The 20,931-nt window shown below is 43.6% G+C and overlaps 3 protein-coding genes across 3 annotated transcripts; 2 read left to right on the forward strand and 1 right to left on the reverse strand.

Annotated features, from left to right (window-relative positions):
- Positions 1-352: 352 nt before the first annotated feature.
- On the forward strand, positions 353-5,484 carry LOC118429094 (RNA-binding protein with serine-rich domain 1-A-like). Its single transcript, XM_035839468.1, is given in 6 exon segments — positions 353-1,097; positions 1,099-1,342; positions 1,808-1,934; positions 2,393-2,510; positions 3,051-3,192; positions 3,720-5,484. Coding segments are annotated over 6 exon segments (1,368 nt in total). The 5' UTR covers positions 353-478; the 3' UTR covers positions 3,838-5,484.
- Positions 5,485-6,957: 1,473 nt separating this feature from the next.
- Positions 6,958-13,870, forward strand: LOC118429650 (L-proline trans-4-hydroxylase-like). The gene is made up of 8 exons (XM_035840232.1): positions 6,958-7,091; positions 8,313-8,394; positions 9,417-9,612; positions 10,198-10,289; positions 11,193-11,283; positions 11,773-11,868; positions 12,313-12,498; positions 13,134-13,870. Exons 1-8 carry the CDS (start codon positions 7,079-7,081, stop codon positions 13,245-13,247), a joined length of 870 nt encoding a protein of 289 aa, XP_035696125.1. The 5' UTR covers positions 6,958-7,078; the 3' UTR covers positions 13,248-13,870.
- A 5,325-nt stretch (positions 13,871-19,195) lies between these two features.
- On the reverse strand, positions 19,196-20,922 carry LOC118429292 (proteoglycan 4-like). Its single transcript, XM_035839773.1, has 2 exons — positions 20,289-20,922; positions 19,196-19,877 (listed from the first exon to the last, which is right to left on the reverse strand). The coding sequence occupies exons 1-2, from the start codon at positions 20,750-20,752 to the stop codon at positions 19,196-19,198; spliced, it is 1,146 nt and encodes a 381-aa protein (XP_035695666.1). The 5' UTR covers positions 20,753-20,922.
- Between the last annotated feature and the right edge of the window lie 9 nt (positions 20,923-20,931).

Here is a 20,931-nt window from a genome sequence, read left to right on the forward strand (position 1 = left end):
ATGCTTTATTATCATGGCGGTTATCATGCTTTATTATCATGGGTTAAACCATTATCATGCTTTATCATCACGGGTTAAATTGTTATCATGCTTTATCTTCATTGGTTATCATGCTTTATCATCATGGGTTATCATGCTTTATCATCATGGTTTCAACCGTTATGCTTTATCATCATGGGTTCAACCGTTATCATGCTTTATCATCATGGGTTCAACCGTTATCAGGTGTTATCCCCAGCTCAGGGAGCTCCCGTAGCTCCAGTGGCTCCAGCTCTGGCTCCAGTTCCTCCGTTAGCTCCAGTGGCACTCTTGTTGTTAAACATATGAACTGTGGTACATCTCAGTCTGACATGTTTGTTGGTGTTATCCCCAGCTCAGGGAGCTCCCGTAGCTCCAGCGGCTCCAGTTCTGGCTCCAGCTCCTCTGGTAGCTCCAGTGGCTCCAGCAGTGGCTCCAGGTCCCTACATCTCAGTCTGACATGTTTGTTGTTGTTGTCCCCAGCTCAGGGAGCTCCCGTAGCTCCAGCGGCTCCAGTTCTGGCTCCAGCTCCTCTGGTAGCTCCAGTGGCTCCAGCAGTGGCTCCAGGTCCCTACATCTCAGTCTGACATGTTTGTTTTGTGTTGTCCCCAGCTCAGGGAGCTCCCGTAGCTCCAGCGGCTCCAGTTCTGGCTCCAGCTCCTCTGGTAGCTCCAGTGGCTCCAGCAGTGGCTCCAGGTCCCTACATCTCAGTCTGACATGTTTGTTTTGTGTTGTCCCCAGCTCAGGGAGCTCCCGTAGCTCCAGCGGCTCCAGTTCTGACTCCAGCTTCTCTGGTAGCTCCAGTGGCTCCAGCAGTGGCTCCAGGTCCCTACATCTCAGTCTGACATGTTTGTTTTGTGTTGTCCCCAGCTCAGGGAGCTCCCGTAGCTCCAGCGGCTCCAGTTCTGACTCCAGCTTCTCTGGTAGCTCCAGTGGCTCCAGCAGTGGCTCCAGGTCCCTACATCTCAGTCTGACATGTTTGTTGTTATTGTCCCCAGCTCAGGGAGCTCCCGTAGCTCCAGCGGCTCCAGTTCTGGCTCCAGCTTCTCTGGTAGCTCCAGTGGCTCCAGCAGTGGCTCCAGGTCCCTACATCTCAGTCTGACGTGTTTGTTGTTGTTGTCCCCAGCTCAGGGAGCTCCCGTAGCTCCAGTGGCTCCAGTTCTGGCTCCAGCTCCTCCGGTAGCTCCAGTGGCTCCAGCAGTGGCTCCAGGTCCCGCTCCAGCAGCAGCTCCTCCAGTGGAAGCTCCAGTTCCAGCTCCTCCAGGAGCCGCACCCGCGGACAGCAGCGCGTGGAGAAGGTCTCACGCCGCAAAACCAAATCAAGGTCAGGACATGGAGAAATCCCCACTCTTTGTTTTTGTGAATTATAGTCCTTAAGCCACGGTCACACTAATTTGATTGAAATCTCCAAGCAGATCCTATGGTAGTATAAGATAGTATCAAAAGCTGGCAGAGGAGTGAACAAAAAAAACCTTTTGGCTGACTACACTCCTTGGCCAGTTTGGTACCATCTTATGCCATTGTAGGATCTGCTTGGAGATTAATTTGATTGGTCAGTTTGCAAAGTTTGAAGAAAGGATGCTTTACTCTAAGATGAAAACAGAGTCTGAGTGGAAAGTTGATAAAACAGTTTAAATGAGTGAATATGGTCAGATTCGAGTTATCATCCTAGCTCTCTCTTGTTATGTTGAGCTCTTCTTAAACCATTGATGGAGAAGCTAGAAAATGAATTGGTGTTTCCGTATGTTTCAATTCTGTACCGTTGCTGACCTCATGTCTATGTCCGCAGGTCACGGTCTCCCCGCAGGGTTCGCAAACGCAGTCCCACGCCCAAACCTACCAAACTTCACGTCGGGCGCCTCACCAGGAATGTCAACAAGGACCACTTGGTGGAAATTTTTACAGTATATGGAAAGGTGGGCAGGGCTCAGTGTTTATTCATAATGGAAATGAAAGAGGCATATGAAAGATATGACATTATGTCCCAGTACATTTGCATTGACTTGAATCCCCTCCATTCCTTGTTTGAAATATCACCTGTGTAAGCATGTACATGTAGAATTGGATTTGACCAGGTATTTCTACCTGCACTACACGTGTCAAAAGCTAATTCAAGCTGCCCGATTACCCAACACATGGAAATTTAATGTTGCCACACCCTTAAATATTACGAGGTAGTCTGGCAACATTTTGGAAGCATGACACGGTCCCAACTCAGGGTAGGTGCGGTCTTTGATCCGATAGAAAAATTTTAACTGGATTCTTCGTTTTTTTGACAGTGAATGGGGTCCTGCAAAGATAGATAAGTCAGCCCATCCAGTGATGATTATGATTATGGTAATGATTATGATAATGAGAATGACTGTCCCCACAGGTGAAGACAGTGGAACTGCCTGTAGACAGAGTGAATGCACACCTGTCCAAGGGCTTTGCCTACATCGACTTTGAGGAAGCTGAGGATGCTGAAAAAGCCATGAAACACATGGATGGAGGTTGGACCACATTTAAGTCTTTAATGTATATTGGTACAAGTTATGTAGAACAGACTATGTTGATTCGATTACATTGTTGAGATCCACACCCAAATACACCCACACACTGGCTATCTGGTTTATTGTCTGTTGTTTCTAGTCAGGTGAAAGTACTGTGGACGCATCAACTTTAGTGCATTTCCCAGGAAATTTTTCTTTACCATACTGTAAATCGTGCAAATCAGCTGTAAAATGAGCAAATGTGCCATAAATTCAAAATTATATCAGATTTTACATAACAGTACTCAGAGGCGGTGGCAGCAGCTGAACTATTGCTGACCTAATTTTCAGCACCTAAGGTGCAATGAGACATGCCACAAAATTTAGAAATCTTGACCCTCTGAAATGCCATTTCCAGCATTTTGAGGGGCGAATTTTGCTAGCAATTAAGAATTCACATGGTTTTCGCTCAAGTTTTCGCTTAGTATTTTATTTAGAGACTTGTTAAAATAGATGAAGTGAAGTGAAGTGTTAAAATCACTTTAATTTGTATTTTGTTAGGACAAATTGATGGTCAGGAGGTGACGGCAGCCATGGTACTGCCTGCCCGCCCCCGGCGCCGCCCCAGCCCCCCGCGCCGCCCCCCCATGCCTCCTCGCTGGGGCCGGCCTTCCCCACCAAGGTTTGGTGGTGCAAGAAGAAGGTACGTCAACTAAGAACGATATCTAGAACGCACAGGCATAAAAAGATTAATGTTTCTTTCTATGGCGGTCTTGAAAAAAGTAAGCTTGGGAGAAAGATGTTTTATTAGGTTTTGGTCAAAAAGAACCAGGAAATACTTCACAATATAAATCTAACATGCATCAAAACACTGGTATTGTCAACATCACACCTTGATTATGTAGGTATTTACTGTACAGTCTAACTTGCCTATAGCGGCCACTCAAGGGACTGGAGAAATGTGGCCACTATAGACAGGTGGGCACCATAGAGAAAATGTTGCTCAATTGACCACGAGCAAAGTTACACATTTCTGATCTTTCTCACCAAGTACAAGTAATATTGTCTCGATCGTCCCAGAATTCAACTGACCCTGCCATTGAGTCAACTTTACGTCTAACTAACTTTTCACAACTTAAATTCTTGGCATGGACCAATTTTTCGTGGCTCATGTTATCATCTAACAATAGCCCACAGTTAATTTGCATGTTCTGTTGAATTTCATTTCAGGAGTCCTATTCGACGTAGGTCTATTTCTCCCAGAAGGCCTCGCCGGTCCCGATCTCGATCCCGCTCCGTGGGCCGCCGTCGTCACCGCAGTCGGTCCAGCTCCAGCTCATCGCGTTAGCAGGGAAATATAACATTCTCGCGTACTCCCTCCTTCAAATACAGGAAAAACACAACATTCTCGTGTACAAACTATTCACCGCACTGCCCAAAGTACCTCCTTCAAATACATGCAATATGCAGGAAAGAATTGCAATTGCAGCTTGCCAAGAAAACATGCTGAATTTTCAGGGTGGGTATCATTAAATAATGTGTTCCAAATTAGCAGTGTGCTAAAGTCTGCAGGACTCATAAGTCAAGAGGTCTCAAGATGAGATGGTACCTGTACTTCGAGGCACATCCTGTTCATTTGTTACACTTACTGTACAAACCTATGAAAAATTATTACAAGAGTGTTGTGTATTCACAGAACCTTTCAATGATTTGAGAACTGTCCAACTTGCAGGTAACAGAAGAAAAGTATATTGAGCCATGATATGTGAGTTATGTGTACCTCCATGGATTTTTCTTACAGATTCACTTCAAAAATATGAGAAGACTCTAACTCAACAATGTAGATTCTTCTACAGTTTGGGATCAGCATTACTCAATTCACAGCAGAAATCATACCTGTATTTGAAGGAAGGAAGGCAGTGTACAGAGAATGTTGTATGTATGTCCATGGAAAACTGTCATAAGGAATATTGTCTTATTTTCTGCATTCCTGGTTCTTTTCATTTGTTGTTGTATTGTGACAGTTTGGAGATACTGAGAATAAGTTACAGTGGAGTTCGGGAAACAGGCTGGAACGGAGTACTATCTTGGGCAGCCCTGGTTCAAGTCTAACACCACTGTATTGATGCCAGTTTTATTAGAAATTTTGGCTTATACTTTGTTTTCATTTTTCATAGCTGTAAAAAGGGGGTTGAAAGGTTGATATAGAAGTGTAATGTGGTACTTTTTTTTAGTCAGTAAAAGATCTGTCCATTTCATGGTACTCATAATAATAACTATAGTAATGACACTGCTAATGCCCTCTTAATACTAAACAACAATCGCTAAGTGACTGTTAAGTGAGCAAAAGTGGATTTTTGTCATCTTTGATTTTATAAGACAACAAGACATGAGAAAATTAGTTCTTTGTGTATGAAATTCTTTATGTATAAAATTTGCTGAGTGACTTGTCAAATCTCTGGTGACTCAGCAGTGGCAGTGCCCCCCCCCCCCTTTTTTTTAACAAATGTATACGAGGATTACTTACTTATTTGCATATACAAGGATAGAGGTAGGTAAACACGGGCATCAGGTCTTTTTGTCCATAACCCATTCATCTTCATCATTTAACTGTTTAAACAAGTGATTTGCAGCATGCATTAACAACCATGATGGCATAACCGGTAACATGAGTGTCTCGTTTGTGAGTTAAGTGCTGGTTGTGCGAGACTCAAACAAATCAAACGTGTATTCATTTAAAGAAGTTTGAGAAAAAAAACTCACTTGAGGATGAAACTGCAATGACGAGGACCAAAGAACATAGCAAGAATGGGTTATGGGAGGAAAAGTCTGGTAGCTATGATCACCCAGTATGTCATTGTTGTGTGTTTGATGGATAGACTTTGACAGGCGTGTCGTCACATTCTGTGATTTTATGTAGCTTGATAGTCCAGTTCTATTGGTGAACAGTAGAAATGTAGACTTGTACCTGATTAAAACTTTCAAATTTATCTGTCAGTTTTTGTCATTTCATGGTAGAATAGCACAAAGCTGGGTCTCAGATGCCTGCACTGATTTTATTGTGATACCCTATCTTTTAGGGCTCTGTAACAATAAAGGAACAAATACAAATGCTTAAAACAGATGTACACATACGCATGCATGTATGTGCATGATACAGATTCCATACAAAAACAGACTTTTTGGTACCAAAAGGATTTTCTTTTGCTCCCAGAAGACAATCCTCGTCTTGGTAGCTGTTGAATTGTTCATATCACCAATGACACCAGAATTACATAGCCTGGAGTCCAGCCTTGTTAGACTTGGTCTGCTCACAACAGTCTCTACCTTGGGTGGGGTGTTTACACACAACCATGTAAGTCTTATTCAATAAAAAATTGTAAGATAATATACATCCTTATGAAGTTATTGGACATCGGATATTACAAATCACACTTCTAGTTCTTCATTTCTTCTTTTGGATAGGTCGTATCTCACTGCCCTTGGGGCACTGGTGCAGCACTGCGGGGTTCGTTCACTGCGGCACTGTTGTGTTATTTTCACAGATTTTTTTATGATTTAGATGTGTAATATGTAAAAGTATGACTTGGAAGACAACAAAATACACAAAACGTTAGAAAATTTGTTCTTTATCTCTGAAATTTGTTGTAATCTTCGAACCCTGCAGTGCCGCGCTGTTGCACCAAGTGCAGTGAGATACCACCTTCAAGTTCATTTCTGCAGACGATTTGGACCATACGGTCTACTGACACAAAACCGTTTTTTTTTTCTTGTTGGACCAGTCAAATCCAGACCTGTAAAAAATTAGTGACAGGATTTTGCACAGATTAGAAAATTCACAGATTATACTGGCATGCGTTCACATGTTTGGGGCTATAACGTTACAGGTCCAATAAAATAACAAGACCGAAGGAGAGTTTTTTTATTGTCATTTTTTTACCAAGTTTCTACAGTCAAAATTGGTCTAAGTTAACACAGGCACCAGTGTTGTTAACATCAAGATAGGATTTTTAAACGCCAGTAGAAGTCGGATCCTCCATCAAACAGATTCCTTTGTAGTGAAATGGGCCATTGCTTTGAGTTTTGCCCATTCACATGTTTTCAAAGATAATCAGGTTCGGACCTTGACCTGATCCTCTGGACCTGTACCCGAATTTTCTGTACCGGTACCCACCCGCAGTGTATAGTAATCATTAAGTTGACTTTCCCCACTCTACCCAGGTGTGAAAAGTCATACCTGACTTCGGTTGGGGAGGTAACGTTAAAACTTTACTCGAAAAGGAGACAATGGCAGGAGAGGGATGGACCCGCCTTTCGATACCGTGCCCTAGACACAGTGGATATAAACAACTCACTACCTTTACCCTTTTACCTTTAACGACCTGGCTTTAAGAAGTCAAAACAAATAGTTGTGGTGACTTGTGACCCCCACGTCTGACAACACAACTTTGAACCTCCAGGGCAGGTCTACTCAGATCCCGTCGAACTTTTGACCTTTAAATTGCGCTGAATCACTCCCACACAACAGTGAAGGCTGGGTCACAGACTGTTTTCACTGTTGTAGGTTCCGCAGAGAAGTAAAACGCGGCATGGCGACGTGTGGTGAGTTCACCAACAGACACACACAATCTATTAGTGCGATATTTGTTCTGCTGTCCGATCACTTTATCCCGCCAACTCGGTCAAAACGAAAGAATGAAGAATAAACATTTACTCATTTCAGTGCTAAAACTTTGGCCGATTGCTAGTTCAATTCCACCCCTTAGTGATTCAAATTCTAGTTTTGACGGACAGCCAGGAGGTGGGTTGAAGGGGAAAGGTTCCACTCCATTTTGTTGCAATTATAAGACTTGGTATTCTTTGGGGCCATTTTCTGGGCACCACGGAAAGGGGTAGAAGAGGGGTAGAAGATCTAACGTTAAATGTAGCTAATATAAAACTCCAGCGAGAAACCATCAGAAGAGCCATCGCCTACCGTGGACCCACCATCTGGAACTGGTTTCCTGGAGACTCTTAGCCCCCGTTTATGATGCAAAAAATGAACGGTTCCATCGGTTAGGCAAGCTGAAACGGATAAGTTTTGTCGTCATGAACGCTCCGAAACGGATCTGAAGCGATAGGAAACTTTTTTTTTTCTGAACCTCCTCGGGAGGTAGTATTGAAACGGTTTCTTCCGGTTATTATCAGGCCGCCTCCTGGTCGACTGATGACCCAGCAGTGATATCGCAGGTTAATGTGTGAGGAGCCTAATCTAGTGGAAATGTCATAGCATGGCATATATCGGGACCACAATGTTTTCAGAGGCATCTCCAAGGTCATGACAGAACCCGGATTCAGTAATACATTGGTTCAATTTCGATCAAAGACCAATAATCTGACACAGAAGTACACGTTTGGGCAAGATCACAACAACTTGAGGGGTCAGAGGTCACATTACCATGCCTTTTGAAGGAACTGAAACGGTTTGCAAGTTTGCATCGTGAACGCAAAATGCAAACCGTTTCCTGTCGTTTGCTGTCGGATTTCCAGGCCTAACCGATAGAACCGTTTCATTTTTTGCATCATGAACGGGGAACGGCCAAAATGAACCGACTTGAATCATGTAGCAGTTCTCTTTATCATGTATTTTGTACCATGTATGCAAAAATGTGTACTTATAGACTTATATGTACTTAAAACGATGTAACCTGTACCTCTGTTATATACGTTGTCTGACCCTTGCCTCTTCCCTCACTGACCTCAATGAAAAGCGACCGTTTTGAGCTTTCATGAATAAATAAGAGTTCAAACAAGCATGTATGTTCTTCCCTCTCTCTCATGAAGAGTACACATACAAGGCTGGGGAGTTCGACGTTTCACCTCAGATGAAGGAGGACTTTGCCCGGGACGGGTTTGTTATTGTACGGTAGGTGTGCGGTCGGTGTACGGTAGGTGTGTCTTGGCGGTTGGCTTGTAACAGATAAAGATCTTTTCTGTTCTGTGTCATTTAGCATATGTCTAAAACATATTATGCCATGTATGTGTATGTGTAATGATATATGCTTATATATGTATTAGGACTTCAATGATATCATCTGCATACATATATATATATTGTTCTGACCCTTGCCTCTCCCCTTTAGTAGTCTTCAAGCAGACCCTACGGTGCCTGACCCTACAGTCATGGCTACCTCTCTAGTGTCAATGATACATACGAGGGGCATTCAATAAGTAATGCCCCTGACCCACTGCCAGTTGTCTGATCTAGATGAAATTTTGCATGTGTAATGAGTCATATCTCTATTGGTTATGTTACAAAAAACAGCTCTGAACTAATTGTGGTTACTGATTTACTGGTGTTTGAACTGAGACAGGTGTGAAATGGACCAGGTGTGAAATTGAGCAAGTTGAGTGTCGCGCAGTGATCCGGTTTTTGTATTTGAAAGGACGCACACCAAAAGGGACTTTTGATGAAATGAAAAAAACTTATGGTGATGATGCCCTATCATATGACCTTGTAAAACGCTGGCATCCTGAATTCAAACAAGGCCGGAAGTCTGTGGAAACAGCTCCCAGACCTGGTCGTCCCTCTTCTGCCATTGATCAGGTATCTGTTGGAGGACCAACCTGGGATGTCCTACAAGAACGGTGTCCAGAGCTACATCAAATGATGGGAGAAATGCAAAACTCTGGGTGGTTCCTATGAAGAGAAAGACTAATAACTGTGCCAAGTTTCATTAATCTCCTGCTATGGAAAATGGGTCAGGGACATTACTTATTGAATGCCCCTCGTAAGATTATTAGGTCATAACACAACCTATTTACCCTTTAAGTTTTTGGTCTATCTGAACATCCCTGAAAAAGAAGAAAAAAATCGTTTTCTGAAATCAGGCGAAAATTAATGAGCGCTTAAATGCCTTCCATTAAATTTATTGCTGTGGCCTTCAGGAATTTGCTGGACGCGGAAGAGGTGGAGAAGCTTCGCCAGACGGTAGGGGGCGCTGATGGCGGGATGTTGTCCAACGCCTTCGAGTCTAAGGACGACACCGGACGTCTGGTCAAGGTCTGCCTCTGGAAACATCCAGGGAATGACGTCACGGGCATCATCGCTCGCAGCAGGAAAGTGGCGGGGACGTTTGAAAAGGTGATTATCCGTGAAAAGTACACTGGCAGATAACAAACCTACTCACGTACATCGTGAATGTTTCTAACAGGAAAGACGGGAGAGTCACATAGGCAGTACTAAATGTTATTTCACCTCACAGGATTGAAGTATTGTTCTGCGCGTGCATACTTATGTATACGCACACGCACTCACATACGCACGCACGCACATACACATGCGCACGCACGCGTGCGGACGCACGCATATGCGCGCAGAACAAAACCAATCCCGTGAGGTGAGGTAACAAGCACTACCGGCATGCCACTCTCCCCGTCTTTCCTGAACGGAATCATCCATGATGATGGCACATATGGTGAGTAGGTGCGCGAGAGCGTATGTGTGCACTAGTGTGCCCTTTATTTGTATGGGAACCTAAAGCTCAGGCTAAGGGCACAACCCGGTGCGAATCCGCAGCCCGATGGCACACAAAGTTTACGCGGCGTGTCTGCGTGCTCACGTTTAGGCAAAAAAATGAAACCAGTTTATTTGCGCTATAAGCCACCTCAGCTTTTTGTTTTGTACTGTCTTTAACAAATGACATGTAACGTTATGTATCTTATCCAGCTGCTTGGAGGAGAGGTGTACCAGTACCATGCTAAGGTTAACATTAAGAAGCCGCAGGAAGGAGGGGCGTTTGTGTGGCACCAGGACTATGGGTGGGTCAAACTATTCTTCACCAATATTGTAACAATGCATTGATGTATTGATAGTGTTCAGCACCAAGGACCAGCTCATGTATTGATGGTGTTCAGCACCAAGGCCAGACGTAGTTGCTCATGTATTGATAGTGTTCAGCACCAAGGACAGACGTAGTTGCTCATGTATTGATGGTGTTCAGCACCAAGGCCAGACGTAGTTGCTCATGTATTGATAGTGTTCAGCACCAAGGAAAGGCGTAGTTGCTCATGTATTGATAGTGTTCAGCACCAAGGCCAGACGTAGTTGCTCATGTATTGATAGTGTTCAGCACCAAAGGAAGACGTAGTTGCTCATGTATTGATAGTGTTCAGCACCAAGGACAGACTTACTTGCTCATGTATTGATGGTATGCAGCACCAAGGACAGACTTTTGTCAAGGAATGAACAATTCACTGCCGTCGTGACGTCATGCTATGCAGATAGAGCACGTGACTCAGTAAGCAGGGGATTATACGTTGAGGAAGTCTATGGCGCCTACCGTCTCTGTTCAGGGATGGTAACATAAGGACCTTATTTGCATAATTAATGACAAATACAATTGATACACCAGTTGTACAGGATTAAATCATTTGGCGAAGGTATGGGGTCATGGAACCCTAGTTTTTGTTTCAGAACTATCTAAAATTTATCATAACCTCATTCGCATATCAGTTCATAGTTGAAAAACAGGTCAAATGATCTTAGTGTAATGTGCTATTGTTCTTGAAAAGCAAATAAAGTAAAAGTAAAGTAGTGGACGCTACATAAAATAACTACTATTTGGTGAAGTATTCCAAGGTTTGCAAAGAGTAGTGACAAAATGTTCATAACTGGACATGTAGTCGTCATTGTCTGACCTTTATCCTATTTCTTAACATTAGATACTGGTATAACAACGGCCTGCTGTTTCCAGACATGGGAACAGTGTTCATTGCCATGGACGCAGCTGACAAGCAAAACGGGTGTCTTCAGGTTGGTGTTGACCTGTGACCAGTGTGTGGATCAGGTGATCTGTATGGTTGGAGTAATGACCTATGACCTGTGTGTGGATCAGGTGATCTGTATGGGTTAGAGTAATGACCTGTGAGTGGATCAGGTGATCTGTAAGAGTTAGAGTAATGACCTGTGTGTGGATCAGGTGATCTGTATGGTTGGAGTAACGATCTGTGAAATGTGTGTGGATCAGGTGATCTGTATGGTTGGAGTAACGATCTGTGAAATGTGTGTGGATCAGGTGATCTGTATGGTTGGAGTAATGACCTATGACCTGTGTGTGATCAGGTAATCAGTATGGTTGAATTAATGACCTGTGACCTGTGTGTGGATCAGGTGATCTGTATGGTTGAAGTAACGATCTATGACCTGTTTGTGGATCAGGTGATCTGTATGGTTGGAGTAATGACCTATGGCCTGTGTGTGGATCATGTATGAAGTCATGACCTATGACCTGTGTGTGGACAGGTGATGCGGGGGTCACACCGTGCGGGCCGCATCGATCACAAACGTGTGGGGGGACAGACAGGAGCGGACCCTGACAGGGTGCAACATCTGGAGAAGGTCAAGTCTCTGCTATTTTCATTATATATGACGTTATGCGGTGGATGGGTCTTGATGTGTGTGCTCCATTGTTGTTGCTCCATGTGCGGGGATTTACCACCATGAAATTATAGTATTGTTTCATTGGTTATGCAAATTAGGTTTGCATGATATCCATTGATATTCTTAGTTTTAACTTAGTTTTATATATGCATTTATATACAGTCCTATCATGGACAGTCTCCCCACAAGGACAAAGTCACTACAAACACTCTGTTTCTCGGAAAGGAAAAAGGAAGCTAACACAGAATCCACACTGCAAAGATAGCGTTCAACGGTCACCGAAAGCCCAGGTCTTTTGTTCGGAACTGTATCAATTCCAATATAAAAAATATTCTATTGACATATTTTATTTGTAAATCATCGCCATCCTCCTTGTGGAAACATTTCCTCTGTTGTGTCTAGGTGCTAGAAGTGGTGCATGCAGAATTGGAAGCTGGCGATGCCATATTTTTCCACTCTAACGTCTTGCACCGGAGCGACGCGAACAAGTCGGACCGGATGAGATGGGGATATCTGATCGCGTACAACAGGGCCACGAACGACCCCGTGTACGAGCATTACAACGCCTCCTACACGCCGCTTCACATGGTCAGTAGGAACACAAACTCGGTAACACGTCAAGAAATCAGTGAAAGCTAGCCTCCCGCTGTCAGAAGTTGTTTCAACCATGTGTTACATACAGCGCCTCAGCGGCGCCGAACTTCATATTGCCTGTAAAAAAACACTTACAGAAAACAGCAGTTATTGCTTGGCTTAAATCGCTAGTCGTAGCTCGCATTAAGCTAAGGCCACAGCCCGCCGCACGTGCTAATACGTGCGGTCTACGTGCCAAAACGTGGGCAATCTGTAAGTGGTAAGTACCGCGGCCGCCTCCGTACGAACTCGTAGGGAATCCGACGGATTTTGGAGCACGCATACACGCCGTTGAACTTTACGTGCAGGCAAAAATTTTCACGTACGGAAAAATCGCACGTACGGCGGGTTGTGCCCTTAGCTTTAGCTACATCGCACTATTATCATAACTGCCTACTTGACAAATTACCTTATTTCAGCTCAAATCGTGGATACCTGATTATTATTTTTCTAATACTTTAATACGGGGAGGATTAGTTACCTTTGTTGACATTTTTCATAATCAGATGTTTCCCAGCAAAATGTATAGAAAACTAAGCAAGTAATTTATTTTAACGAAAGATCGAAATCATTTCTTTCCCGCTAAGCAGGTTGATGACTCGGAGATCAAGAGGTGCACCAACATGACGGACTTCTCCGGGAAAGGTTTCACCGACCCCGCCGACAACAAGAACATCTCCGGTGTCAAAGTCAGAGGGCACTGATGTACTACGGTGGCCGCGTTGAAACCTTGTAACCTTCTACTTCTGGGCCACAGTACAGATGAGCTCAGTCTGTTGTTCGTTTCTCTGAATATATGAACGTCAAATTAAAGAATTTTTTAGTTGAATGCAGTTCAAAGTTAAAACTTATCATGTGCAAATCTGTATGAAAATAATGATAATTGTTTCAGACGGAAGGTTCGAAAGTTTAATTGATATCTGTGGTAGATACGAGACCTCTACATTGTCTTTTCCTGGATACCCAGAGCGCTAGTTGATCAGAACAACAGATGACATCCAGTATATGCTTTGGTAGGATGGACAACGATGAGATACGACGATAAAATAATGAACAATCTATCAGTGTTTGTAGTATGATTTGCAAACGTTAAGTCAGAAATGGAATGATTTTCTTCTCATTCTATCATCGCGGAAATACAAGAAGAACTAAGTTACGCGAAAACTGTAACAGGTACAATGTAAGGCAATATGTACATACATGGGAGTTGACATTTGTGCTATTGCAGGAATCTAACAACTAATCTAATCTAACAGTATAACATTATACATATGACATACAAGCTAATACTTCAGAACATTATGTCAATAAAGCATTGTCTCGTTTTGCAAGGAGTTGTAACTGAATTGGCCTACTACATAGGTAGATATATGAACAGAACAATATAATGACATATTGAAGATCAGTGTCTTGACATGTGGTGGTACTTTTTTGGACTTACATACATTTTGGATTATAATAGGTTTTGACGGTCTTCAACGTGGGTCGGACAATACATTATGAAGTGGAATTCGTTCTAAATGCCGTTATAGCATATGGGACACAGCCTCTCATTGGATGGTATGTTGTAGTGTCGGCCCTTTTCGGTTTGTATTGTGTGAGCACTAATCTTTAGTTTCGTTAGGTTATTCTAAATATCGTTTTGGACAGATGAGAGATATTTGTCGAAACAAATTTTATTTCATTTTACAATAAGTGCTGACTTTATTTCTTATCACCTACCAACGTATCTTGCAGACGGTTTTTGAATATATTTCCAAAATGGTTTGCATTAACGACAGGATTAAGCCAAACATTTTGGAAACCATGTCTAAATACACAACAAGCGACATACTGACATCAGCGGAAGCAACTAGAGTTCCACGACCTGGTACCTTCTTTAGTTAATGATAACAGTTTTGAGTGAAGTATTATAAATGTGAATCATTGATTATGCAAATAAGGTCCTCATTTGCATAAATCTTGATCTCCACCCAAATTATACAAGTTGTTTGTTTAAAGTACGAATTTCAAAGTCTTATCTTAGAAAAGAAACATAGCATTTTCAGAACAAGAGTTTTCAAAACCGGAAGTTCCCCTGCAATACTATAGCAAGCCGCAAGGGGAAGGGCGAAATCTACTCGTTTAGAGGGCTTATCAAGACCTACCCACAAACCAAATTTGAAGACAATCCGTCCAGGCATTCACGTGTTTTGAGACACACATGCGCACAGACTCGCACAGACAGACATATGCTCCCGAGCAAGTGAATGTATAAGCGTTTACCAGTAATTATCAGTTTTGTTTTTCTGGTCGTGTTGTCAGTGTGTGTGTGTGTGCGTGTGTGTGTGTGTATGTATGTGTGTGTGTGTGTGTGTGTGCCAGTTTGTGTGTGTGTGTGTGTGTGTGTGTATGTATGTGTGTGTGTGTGTGTTTGAGTCTGTGTGTGTTTGTGTGTGTGTGTATGTGTGTGTGTAAGTATGTGTGTGTGTATGTGTGTGTTCGAGAATATTTGGATATCTTGATATTTGGTCGATTGGTAGGCGTTGATGAGACCTCGGAATTATTACATTTGGGCTCCTAGCGGCTTACGATGATACTTCAGCGGAACTTCCAGTTTTGATAACTCGTTTTCAACTGGACACGATTTTTGATTGGAAAACCTGTTGGGTCCTCTTAGCTAATTTGGGACTGTGGGAATATTTTAGCTGCAGACTTTGAAACAAGATAAGTCAGGAAGGATTTGATGAATTTTCATGTTTCTTGACCTACAGATGGCTTTGATGAAGACCAACATAATGTTTTGTAAATAATGCAAATCAGGACTTCGTTTACATAAATAATGAGGAAATTCTATTCGTAATACACCCCAAACACGGTTCCCGTGGCGTACAAAGACTCGTTGTGGAACGAAGCCGCAGCGAAGTTGTCCCGCCGGACGTCCCACAGGCAGCGGCTCGTCACGTGGACACACTGGCCTCGCTTCTCTCCGATAGAAACAACAACCACCAGCTTCATTCTACAAAAAACACGGACATTATAGACTTTCTAGTCGGGCAGCATATTGCATACAGTGTAAATACTTACTGTACTTTGAATGTAAAAAATCAAAACGGCCGACAGAGAATCTGTTGGGCACTACCTAGGCCGGCAAACTCTCGCCCTGCATGACTCCTCCCCGAGTGCTTACCTAAGGTCCTCGGGAAAACCTACTCTCCAAGCAGAGGTTAGGTTCCGGTTTTCTGACGTTCAGCCGGAGCCTAACCTTGCTTGGAGAGTAGGGAAAACCTGCCTTGGCTGCCAAACAAATTCTCTGCCGGTCCTGGATAAAAGTCTGGCTTCCAGGGTAGGCTAGGGTCTGGTTCCCATGGTACCCGTACCTGTCATACTCCAGAGCCTTCACCCTCCGCATGATGTCCTGCGCCAGGCTTTTGGTCAGTTCCCGTGCTCGGTCCACCTGGTAGGTGTCGCCGCCCAAGTTACACCTCAGCACGGTCAGGATGACCTCCCGCACGGTGGCAACACTGAAGCGGTTCTCGGACTCCAGACGGAACGTGTTGGGCGGAGGAGACTTGTTTCTACTAAGGTCCACTTGGCTGAAACGTCAACCAAACAGCTCTCACTAATTAAGCAAATTGATTTGCCTCTGATCTTATAAATCTTTACCTATTAAGCTAGTTAACGTTATATGCCCAACGCTGAAAAATCCATTTGTTATTACTTGGAGTATTCTAAAATAGAGCTTGAAGTATTCTAAAATAGAGCCCAAACGCATATACTCTTATATATGCATATGCACCACTTCTTCCGGGATCATAATCATAAACTTGACAATCCTTGCCACCAAAAAATAAAGATCATTACATGTCTGGAACAAAACTAAAGATATACAAATGGGAGGTAACGTTACCATTGCCGCGCCAGGTGTTATACCGGCTATAACGTTATAGATACAGATACGGATCACGGAAAGTCGGTTTGCGATCCGAACTTGACTTTGAAATGTATGTCTCCAACACCTACCAACACACGTCAGCACAATCTACCTGTAGTAGGTGGAAATAACACGCACACACAAACACACGCACGCACGCACGCACAGACTCTGGTCAAAATTGTCACTGACCTGCCAAGTTCAGGTTCACAAGCCATGGACACACAGCTCGCACCGGCACAGCTACGAGGTCTCTCCGTGGGGATGTCAAACAGACTTGACCGTGCAGACTCCATAGTCGCATAGGTGAGTCTTTGTCTAATCAAAATCTTTTACCTAACTTTACCACTTTTCTGTCTACAAAACTACGTGTTTCGGCCTGTGTGGGCATGTAATCTGCACCATAACTCGATTACTCAGCTGGCTCCTTACCTTACATTTCGTCACGCTCATGGAATACCAAATCGTTCAGCAGGAGAATATTTGGAATATGTTGCTGTATATGCAAATTTACACTATCAAGGCTGTAAATGATGGCATTTGATTGATCAGCCACCCCGAGAAATCAGCTGTATTTTTGTAAGGAAGCCTTTCTAATTCTGTTCTGTAAACCCGTGTCAAACTGATTTTCACAATGTAGTTTGAGACTTGATTTAAAGAAACAAGGGGCGAGAGGGGACCAATCAATTTTGCAGGGATACGGTTTGATTTATGAAGGATTTCTGTGACGAATGAATGACGAAACTGCTAAGTAACAGGCTACTTCTGTTCTTCCTTACTGTATCACGTCATCTTTCCTGAACACTTGGGTTTCATAACGAAGGCAACTGCACGCTCGTATCAGTTTTGGGCAGTACATACGAAGGCCCATGAGTACAATGGGAGCCTATTTTCTTGAGTCCACTTACATTCATACTTACTTATCATAAGAATTTAATTATAGACAAGGGACTACGAGGGAAATGGGGGAAATGGATAAAATGTTTCAGCTGATAGCGCACAAAGTGACATTGCCGATAAGATTGTGTCTATTGTCTTGATAACTTTCGTCGGTATAGGACAACTCGTTTTCATTGCATGACAGCAGAAATCCGGCATTCCTCCAACGACAACGTATAAAAGAAGTGGATCTTTTGATTTGACCTCTTTCGTTCCCTCCCCTAAATGATTCTTCACTTCTTTATATAAAGATGTCAAAGAGAAGATTGGAATTCAGGACAGTCCAGAATTGTACTAGGACGAGTTGATCATCTCAACTTCTTCTTGTCTTTAATGGATTCTTCTTAGACTTAGGTCACTTTTCCAAACCGGGGCCCGGCCGGGATGTTTTTAGAAACGAAAAATCAAACCGTATACCTAGAAAAATACACAAATTATGCCATTGAATCTTATTTTGACATTTTGTGTATTCAAATGTCTTTTATATCATTCTTTTCGCTCCCGAAAGCTGCCCGGCCGGGCCCCTTTTTTTAAATGTGACCTAAGCCTAAGCAAGTGGTTCTTTGCTTCATTACCATTAATATGTCATGGAGGTTATATTTTTACTAGTGTCTGTCAACAAAATAACTCAACAACGGCTGGATGGTCTGATTTCATACTTGGTGTGTTGGTGGGTTGTAATGAAAGCTGGAAATGATTAGACTTTGGGCCCCCTAGCGGCTTCCCATGGTACTGCGGCGGAACGGAACTTCCGGGTTCGTGTTGTTGACATGCTATCTTCACAATGCTTTGGGTGGTTGGAAAGACGTGACATACGTTTTGGCCTCTTAGCGGCTAGTTTTAGAATTGTAGCGGTGTTTTTGTCAAACATTGGTGCCCGTCTCTGTTTCATAGCCCTGGTGACACTACAACAGGGGGCTAGGCTGGTAGTGTAGTGTGTGTAGCTTTCATACTCTTCCTCTTAGCAGAGAAAGAAGTATGCACCATTTTTAAAGAGTCATTGGAATGACCCGACTACAGCATCCAGTTTTCCTTGGTGGCCTTCCATCTAAGTACCGAGCCGACTGCACGTTGTTGAACTTTCGACAATCAATAGCCTGGAGTACGCCCAGCCTTGTTGCGATTTGGTCGCTCCCCGAAGGTACGCTTAACTAGGGAGACCTATATTACTTCTTTCTCACATGAAAGTCTACCTGCCACCAGCACCAAGAAGATCGCCTGTTCAGGACAAAGTATGCAAAATCCAGAAGTTATGCTTCAGTACCAAGGTCACACACCAGGGGGACAGAAAAGTTATGCTGACTACTATCAGGAAACACAAACAGATACAGACACCCCAAAACATTTTTCATGAAGGCAACAAACGTTTAACACGTCTTGACTTGACAAAATTGAACAATCTTTATTACTGCCCTTTCTAGAATGTTATTCAGAACAATATTTCTTACCTGTTCCAAGTTCTTACATGTACCTGGTCCCGTTAATACTAAACCTTGCAAATCGGATTCGGGTAAGTCGCATTAGAGGGACACTTGCAACGCAGCAGCCAGTGTTGACATCAACTACACTGAGACTGTACAATAGTACATATCAACATTGATGGACCCAAAAAAACAATCCTGGCATTCTTTACTGTGAGCAAATCATAATTTGATAAAATCTAGGGTCCGTTGTGATTATGACGATTGTGATCATGTTGATTGTGTCATGTCACGAGAGCTGCCCTTTTGTGGAATAAACACCACTCCTCGTGTATGCCGGTTTTGTCTCTGCGCCCCCTTTCTCCATGAATATGGGTATTCAATGGTCCAGAGAAGGTTCTAGCCACATGGAATCTACAGATGCATGGAATGCACCTGCGATAGCATATTGATGGTACCTAGACCGTTTAGGGAGAGGCTGAGGAGATTGTTTTGGTTTCTTCTTCTTCTTTCGCTTCTTCTTGCGCTCAGGCACGGGTGCCACCGAGCCAGTAGGCGTTTCTCCCTCTGGTTCTTTCGGCTCGGTTGGTGGCTGGTCACGGGTTTTGTCAGGGATTTTAAAGCCTGTTGGCCTCAGTTTCTCAATATGTGACTTCACTGTGGCTAGAATACCTCCAGGAGATTTGTCCTCTTTCTCTGTAGCCGAACGTCCTTTGGGCAATACGGCAGGCGTCTTTTTGGCGCCGCCTACCCTTTTTTGCTTTCCGGATGTTTTCTCTTCTTTCTTCAAGGTCTCGATGTTCACCTTCAGAGTTTTGTGCTCGGCAGCCAGCTGTTGCATGCGTTGCAGTGCACCGGCAACTTCCTTTTCCATCCCCAGCTGCTTGGCCACTGCACGTAATTCTTCCACCTCACCTTCGGATATCACAGACGATGGGTCAGTGGCGGGCATTATAAGTGTGGCCATGTTGAGCGCTGTTGGCTTTGTATCAACTACCGACGGTTCTGGTTCTTTTTTGTCACCTGCCGGTGTTGTTGGTTTAGGTGCACCTTCCAATGTTCTTGTTTTAGGATAACCTGCCGATGTTATTGGTTCTGAAACACCTGCTGATGTTGTTGGTTCGGGAACACCTGGTGATGTAGTTGGTTCTAGAACACCTGGTGATGTTGTAGGTTCGGAAACACCTGCCGATGTTATTGGTTCTGAAACACCTGCTGAAGTTGTTGGTTCGGGAACACCTGCTGATGTTGTTGGTTCGGGAACACCTGCTGATGTTGTTGGTTCAGGAACACCTGCCGATGTTATTGGTTCTGAAACACCTGCTGATGTTGTTGGTTCGGGAACACCTGCTGATGTTGTTGTTTCGGGAACACCTGCTGATGTTGATGTTTCGGGAACACCTACCGATGTTATTGGTTCTGAAACACCTGCTGATGTTGTTGGTTCTGGAACACCTGCTGATGTTGTTGGTTCTGGAACACCTGCTGATGTTGTTGTTTCGGGAACACCTGCTGATGTTGTTGGTTCGGGAACACCTGCTGATGTTGTTGGTTCTGGAACACCTACCGATGTTGTTGGTTCGGGAACACCTGCTGATTTTGTTGGTTCGGAAACACCTGCTGATGTTGTTGGTTCGGGAAGACCTGTTGATGTTGTTGGTTCCGGGACAACTGATAATGTTGTTGGTTCCGGAACACCTGCTGATGTTGTTGGTTCCAGAATACCTGGTGATGTTGTTGACTCTGGAACAACTGCTGATGTTGTAAGTTCAGCTTTTTCTTCCGCCTTTTCAGTTTCTTTCCTGGCCTCTTCAGCTGCCGGTTGAGCTTTTTGTTCTGTATCTTTAGTTTCTTTCTTCGCCTCTTCAGCTGCCAGTTCAGCTTTTTCCTCCGCCTTTTCAGGTTCATTTTTCGCCTCTTCAGCTGCCGGTTCCATTTTTTGTTCCTCTTTTTCAGGTTCCGTCTTCGCCTCTTCAGCTGCCGGTTCAGCTTTTTGTTCCGCCTTTTCAGGTTCCTTCTTCGCCTCTTCAGCTGCCGGTTCCACTTTTTCTTCCGCCTTTTCAGGTTCCTTCTTCGCCTCTTCAGCTGCTGGTTCCACTTTTTGTTCCGCCTTTC

This window comes from Branchiostoma floridae, chromosome 13 (genome assembly GCF_000003815.2).
Source record: "Branchiostoma floridae strain S238N-H82 chromosome 13, Bfl_VNyyK, whole genome shotgun sequence".
NCBI lineage: Eukaryota > Metazoa > Chordata > Leptocardii > Amphioxiformes > Branchiostomatidae > Branchiostoma > Branchiostoma floridae.

Coding starts and splice junctions, on each gene's coding strand:
- LOC118429292 (XM_035839773.1), bottom strand. CDS start 20,752: ATGGAACCGGCAGCTGAAGAGGCGAAAAATGAACCTGAAAAGGCGGAG. Junction 19,878..20,288: donor ACATCAGCAGGTGTTCCAGA/ACCAACAACATC, acceptor TCCTAAAACAAG/AACATTGGAAGGTGCACCTA.
- LOC118429650 (XM_035840232.1), top strand. Junction 8,395..9,416: donor GACGGGTTTGTTATTGTACG/GTAGGTGTGCGG, acceptor TGTGGCCTTCAG/GAATTTGCTGGACGCGGAAG. Junction 11,869..12,312: donor GGGTGCAACATCTGGAGAAG/GTCAAGTCTCTG, acceptor TGTTGTGTCTAG/GTGCTAGAAGTGGTGCATGC.